The sequence below is a fragment of the Olea europaea genome, chromosome 12 (genome assembly GCF_002742605.1).
Source record: "Olea europaea var. sylvestris chromosome 12, O_europaea_v1, whole genome shotgun sequence".
Lineage (NCBI taxonomy): Eukaryota > Viridiplantae > Streptophyta > Magnoliopsida > Lamiales > Oleaceae > Olea > Olea europaea.
In genome coordinates this window covers 18,923,127-18,930,430 of record NC_036248.1, presented here as the reverse complement: position 1 = coordinate 18,930,430, position 7,304 = coordinate 18,923,127, and the positions used below count along the sequence as shown (strand labels likewise).

Here is a 7,304-nt window from a genome sequence, read left to right as displayed (position 1 = left end):
AAACACTATTCCCCCCATTTTCATTTTCAGGTAACGAGAATCAAACAGGAGCTTAATGTTTAGTCCCACTTCATCCAACCACAATAGTTTGCTAATGAAAATACCTATATGAATATCAATAATCAAACGTTACGTTGATATTGCCATTTTTGAAGTTAATGGACTTGAATGAAGTGGCTGATTATTTGGGAAAAATAATGTTTTGAATAGTGATTTTTTGGAGAATGTGATATTAAAAAGTATGGAAAATTTTGGGATTACATGCAGAATATTTTATTGTATGAACGCGTTTGATGGTTCTAAACAATCTGTATCTGTGCAGGTTGTACGGAAGAACATAACCAGGTTATGCAGTACTAAGCCCATTATCACCGTGAATGGGAAGTTCCCAGGGCCAACTCTCTACGCAAGGGAAGGTGACAGGGTGATTGTCAGAGTCGTCAATCACGTAAAAGATAATGTTACAATCCATTGGTACGATTAAGAATTATTATTATTTTTAAATATTGTATATCAAGCATGCACTAACATTATTACGTTTCAGGCATGGAGTTAGACAATTGCGAACAGGTTGGTCAGATGGGCCCGCATATATCACCCAATGTCCTATTCAGACAGGACAAAGTTATATATACAACTTCACCCTCACAAGACAAAGAGGTACACTTCTTTGGCATGCACATATCAACTGGCAAAGAGCAACAGTCCATGGTGCCATTGTTATCTTGCCCAAACGCGGTGTTCCTTATCCATTTCCCAAACCCGACAAGCAAGAAATAATCATATTTGGTTAGCATTTCTTGTTGACTCATGCTTCGAGACTATAGATAAATTGTTGGCTATTATATTATCGAGTACAATCTAATATTGCGTACAAAATGTGCAGGAGAATGGTGGAAATCAGATGTGGAGGCAGTGATCAAACAGGCAATGAAAGCAGGCCAGCCACCTAACGTATCCGATGCACATACCATTAATGGACTTCCAGGACCTGTCGCAAATTGCACTTCTAAGGGTACTACATTCTTCTTGTTTTTCACATCCAGTTAATTTTATCAAAGAATAATAAGTTGATTAGGCCCTTTTTGTAATTTTCAATTCCCGCATAAGATGTAATTAAAGAAGAAAGAACGTTAAAATCTTGTTCATTGTCCCATGCATTATTGTCTAGTGTGTGGCTGCGTGCCAAGCATTCCACCATCTCTTTTCGACTCTTGTACACAGTTCATTTTTCATGAAATACTTCCATATTTCTGAAGTGTCGCTTTGGTGTTGGATGCTGGAAGCCGAGAATAATATTTTGCCGAAATTCTACGACGTTCCAACTCATCCTGCAATGAATAGGACATAGTGATCGAAACAAGTTTACATAAATATCGAAAAAAGTTTTCAATTTGCTGTCATTGCAGGCTATACTCTGCACGTGGAAACAGGCAAGATCTACCTTCTGCGCATTGTTAACGCAGCAGTTAACGAAGAACTCTTCTTCAGAATTGCAGGGCACAATCTAACAATTGTCGAGGTTGATGCTATGTACACAAAACCTTTCCAAACCGACACAATTTTCATCGGTCCAGGCCAAACTACAACTGCCCTTTTAGCAGCAGATCAAAGTATTGGCAAGTACCTAATGGCCATATCACCTTTCATGGACACCATAGTAGCGACAGATAACCAAACTGCAACTGGTATCTTGCGCTACAAAGGCATTGCACCATTTTCTACTACGTCCCTCACGTCCATGCCTCCACGGAATGCAACACCAGTAACGTCATCCTTCATGGACTCCCTTCGAAGCCTTAATTCCAAAACTTACCCCGTGATTGTCCCCTTGAAAATCGATCACTCATTGCTTTTCACTATAGGCGTTGGTGTAAATCCGTGTCCTACATGCGTGAACGGAAGCCGTGTCGTGGGTGATATCAACAATGTTAGCTTTGTTATGCCTACTACTGCTCTGCTTCAAGCACATTACTATAACATAACTGGAGTTTTCACTGATGATTTTCCGGGAAATCCCCTAATCCCTTTTAACTACACTGGCTCTACACCACAGAACATGCAGACCAACAATGGCACAAAAGTATACAGATTGGCTTATAATTCTACAGTTCAGGTTGTGCTCCAAGGCAATGCTTTCGTAGCACCAGAGAGCCATCCAACACATTTGCACGGATTTGACTTTTTCGTGGTGGGGAATGGCGTAGGCAATTACGATCCTGAGAACGATCCAAAAAATTTCAATCTTGTCGACCCTATTGGAAGGAATACAATAAGTGTACCAACTGGTGGCTGGACTGCAATAAGATTCAGGGCTGATAATCCAGGTAGATGTTGCATCCTTGCCTGCCCTTTCATCAACTTCTTTGTTTTTCATTTTTCACTTGATTATAGTTATCGATAGGATAATGAACTAGCCCGTAGCTTCTTTCTCTTCGTTAATACTACAAAACTCACTTTACAAACATGTCGAAGGTGTTTCAAGATTGAGTGGCAAATGCATATTTTAGTACATAATAAGTGACTTACGATGAAGATTCAATTTTGCAGGGATTTGGTTTTTGCATTGTCATTTGGAAGTTCATACAACATGGGGGCTTAAGATGGCATTTCTGGTGGAAAATGGTAAAGGCCCAAATGAATCAATCTTGCCACCTCCTAGTGATCTTCCAAAATGTTAGGCTAAGGAAAAAGAAGATTAGCAGGCACTATTTGGGGAATGGATTGGCTAAATCAAGAGAGGGATGGGATACTTGAAATAGTTGAAAAGGCCAAAAAATGACAAAAATTAAGTATACTGGTTAAACACGTTAGCAGAAGGTTTGGTAGGTTTCCTTAAATTAATGAAACTGAAATAAACATCGTTGATGTATTTACTTCAATTGCATTTTGTCGTGATTTTGTGCACTATTGTATTGACAGTGATGTTATTGTTATTAGTGTAAGAGTTTGTACGGATGATGGAAAAAAATGAATTTGCATTTACTGTGATTTTTCAGTGTTGGTTTGAAGTTGACGTCTTTCATAAAGAAAACATAAAGTAAGAAATAATAGCAGACATTCACCACACCAGGTGAGGGTCGAACCTAAGACTTTCTGCAGACGCTCTATCCACTGAGCTACAGGCGCCTTTGTCATATGCTTTATTTTTTTTCCCACTTAACTATAAGGATAACGTTACATATGCCGAATTTTTTCACAAATCTTTTACCTGCTATTCACAATGGGGTGGGGACCACATGTCAATATTTTTAGATTCACACGGGGTCCACATGCACTTGTAAAAGGGGAAACACCATTCGGTACATATGGAATAATCCTAACTATAAATCGTTATAGAAGGATGCCGGCTGCAATTACCCAAACTGTTAAAAAGCTAGATTATATACAACACTATATTTGATATATTGAATTTAATAAGATTTAGTTCCACTTGAGTTTCATTTTTTAGAAAAAAAAAATACCTTTTTGGAAGATTGTGTGCTTAGAATGTAGAGAAAAAATTTGAGTTTACATGAAAAATTATTTTGTTCAAACAATGTATAGTTGAAAAATATATTTTAAAGAATGAAATTGAAACGGGAGCTTAATAAAATTTAAAAAGAGATACACATAGTAATTTCAAGTATTTAATCTAATTCAATGTTTTTCAATTCTTGACATTGTATACGCTAGATATTAATCTAGTCTAATTTGATAGTTTACCTTCCAACCATTCCTCATCCATACTACCTTTGATTGGTACATTGAAGAGTAGTTTTCCTACTTGTAAAGTTCAGAAGTAATTGATTATGTTTTGATTACTTTTTACTATTAACAATTAAAATGTCTAAAACAAACAAGTCTCAAACTTTTTGGGGGCAATATCAAGTGGCTTGATTTGACTTTTCCTTTTTCTTGATTTCAACTTTTTTTCTCCATTATGAAAGACACAAAACTTAAGCCACTTTAATGTTAATGTAAGCAAAAAGTTTTTCTTTTCATATTTTTTTTAACTTAAACTTTTTTTTCCTTAAGTTGTTAAGCTCTTTCACAATATTTTTTTTATGTAAAAACCTAAAAAAAAAAAAAATGTTTTTTTAACATTTTAAAATTTAAGAGAAAGTTATTGTGCCATATGTGTACTATCCTCTTAGAGCATTTTCAAGATTCTTTATTTATAAAGAATATTAGCAATGGCGGGAGTGGTTCAGTCCGATCTTGAATGGAATTAACCAAATTCAATACCAATAGGAATCCTAGACATTGAACCACTGGTTCCATATCTAACTATAGAACCGAGCCACATGATTTCAATTTGGTCAAGTCCAATCCTTTATATTCAAAAATTATTAAAATAAATTATAAAACTACTTGTCAGATTCAAAATAATAATAATAATAATAAATAAATAAAACTCAAGATCAACTCATAAATGCGAAAAAAATTAACCATAAAACACAGCATAAACGATAAAATATGAATATAAAATCAATTATTAAGAAAATTCATATAACTATATATATTAAGAATAAATGTAGTATTTATAATCTTATTACTTTTTGTAGTCATCAATTGATTCTTGATAGTTGGCCACTTTGAAAATAACGAGAAATTTGAATTCTTATGAAACATTGAACTGAAATTATATTGACAGTAGGTAATTTTGAGGTCTAATCTTCAAAGATTTGATGTATCTTGGTGCAATGCACTAACAAAAAGAGAAATTCGAGAGAATCAAACTCACTATTAATTCTCAAGGTAGTACCGAGAATCGAACCAAAACCTCAGTCCCAAAATTGACTCGTTTAGTAGAGAACCAGAATCAAACAAATCAATTCTATCCAACTCTGGTTTGGTTCCACTGATTTCGTGAAAAAAAGTCTACCCCGAAAGAGCATTTTATGCATTATGGAGAGCATTTTTAAATTTAGAGAGCTAAAATTTTTATACATGTAACAAGGCTCTCTATTTTTGTTCTTCATTTTGCTTTTCACAAAAAAACATTTTTTGATTACTTCTCATATTTTATTTAATATAACTTTCTATATGTCAATAGTCAATCAATTTGAATATGATATGAATATTGTAGAGTATTGAAATTTGTGACACATTAAATACGATCATTGTTCATTAAGAATAGAGAGTGAGTTTAAACACACAATCAATTTTCAAAAGTTAAAATAAAGAATATCTTGAAACTTATTTTCAAACATTAACTATTTAAAATATAGAACATTTTGTATTCATGGAATCTCTTGGTGATGGTAATGCTTAAAAGTAAGTTCCAAAAGATTATTTATTTTTACCTTTTAAATACATTTTTGGAAAATACAGTATGTTTTGCTCTTCAGATTTAAAACTCATTCTCTATTTTTAATTTACAATGATTATATTTAATAAGTCACGTATTTCACTACTATATTCTTAAACTATTCAAAACAAAATTTAATTGATTGGCTATTTACATATAAAATATTATGTTAAATAAAATATGAGAAGAAATCAATAAATATTTCTTAAAAAAGCAAAATAAAAGGTCGAAATAAAAGTATTGTTGGAGTGCATAAAATTTTTCACTATTTAAATTTATAGATACTCTTTATAATGTATAAAGATAAATAAAGAATATCTTGGAGATATTATTAACATAGTTGCCCAAATCTTACAGTATGATTGTTAACAACACTCGGTTGTCAACATACGATGTTTAATAAAAATTCAACATTATTACAAAAGATAAATAAAAGGGTAATTAACATAAAACATCCTCATCATTTGCATTCATTACACAAATCGTCCCTATCGTTTTAAACTTGATATTTTTGTCGTCGTTTTAACAATTTCTTGCAGAGTTGGACCTTTCTGTGCCATTCCATCAATTCCTTCCATCAACACATGGGTAATTGGTGCAAAACATTCTCATCGTTTACCTTCATTGTGCAAATCATCCATGTAATTTCAATTTTAATATTTGAACCCTCAGATCGACCTTTCTTTATGCAAAAGATTCTTACCGTCTATTTTCTCTATTAATGCATTGTGAAATAACTAATTTTCCCTTGTCTTTTAATAAATAAATAAATAAATAAAGAAGATCTTGAATGATTTAAAACATATTAATTAAAAAAAATGGGTAATTAACACATAACGTCCTTGCCTTATACTATTGAAGTGAGAAACGTTCTTACCTTTCACTTTTTGGCATGAGACCAAAATGGATAAAATTTGACGAACCAAGACCAAAATTATCAACTCCATAAGAAAAGGTTGAAATGAGCATACAAATGTCAAATTTGAAATGATATGGACGATTTGTACATTAAGTACAAATGATTTGGACATTTTGTTCAATTACCCTATAGAAAATATCTTCTTGTATTTATAAACAATACAGTAGAAGAATAATTTGATTATAGATGTAAATTAATAAATTCTTAATAATTAATTTTTATGTTCTCCTTCTGCCTTTTCTTGAAGCAAAGATGGATGATTTAGATTTGGACTAACCCATTCTAACCTTTGTCAAATGATTGAGCTTGCAAGTTCATATCCACTAATTCTTTTGAGAAAAATAGGAATTTCTCCAAGATTTTTTCATCTTTTACTGATAATACTATATTCATTCATGTGGGAAAACCTCATATTGCGTCCCTCAACTAAAAATTTCGTTTCATCTTCGTTACTTAATTACTTAGTTTTTCTTTTCTTTTCTTTTCTTTTTTTCTTTTTGAAGACCATTTAATTATATTTTTCATTTTCGATATTACAATTTTTTTTTCCGGGATGGTAAAATGTTCTTTATGGTCAAATTTCATGTTCTTTGTTTAGAAATTCTTAATGGGGCAAATGACATGTATATTTGACGAATGACATTAGTTAGGTCACGAATCATGTTGGTCATTCACAAATTTTCTATGAAATGACAAACGAAATAATCAAATTGAAAGGAAAAATAATAAATAGACGATCATGTTGAAACAAATTAAAGTTTAGTAAAAATATGCAAGTTTAGTAACTTCTACGGAATGCCTTCTCTATTAGCACTAAGCCCTCGTTTGGCAGCAATTTTCCACCTAAAAAAATTAATTTTTTGATCGTTATTTCATTATTCCAGTCGTCATTTTTTACTTCTTCAATCACATGTAGAATTCACTTTTCTCTATAACGATCAAAAAATCAATTCTCATAATCATTATCGATACAATTTCAAGATGTATGTACATTTTTATTTTTATTTTTATTTTTATTTTTAACTTTAACGACGAAGCCATGAAGGTGCTTGCTGGCCGAAACCTTAATCAAACAACCATACAAGTGACCTT

At 32.3% G+C, this 7,304-nt stretch overlaps 1 protein-coding gene across 1 annotated transcript; it reads left to right on the top strand.

The window, feature by feature from the left end:
• The first annotated feature begins 239 nt into the window (after positions 1 to 239).
• Positions 240 to 2,993, top strand: LOC111405985 (laccase-22-like). Its single transcript, XM_023035136.1, has 5 exons — positions 240 to 474; positions 545 to 789; positions 887 to 1,015; positions 1,410 to 2,327; positions 2,551 to 2,993. The coding sequence occupies exons 1-5, from the start codon at positions 242 to 244 to the stop codon at positions 2,679 to 2,681; spliced, it is 1,656 nt and encodes a 551-aa protein (XP_022890904.1). The 5' UTR covers positions 240 to 241; the 3' UTR covers positions 2,682 to 2,993.
• Positions 2,994 to 7,304: the final 4,311 nt, after the last annotated feature.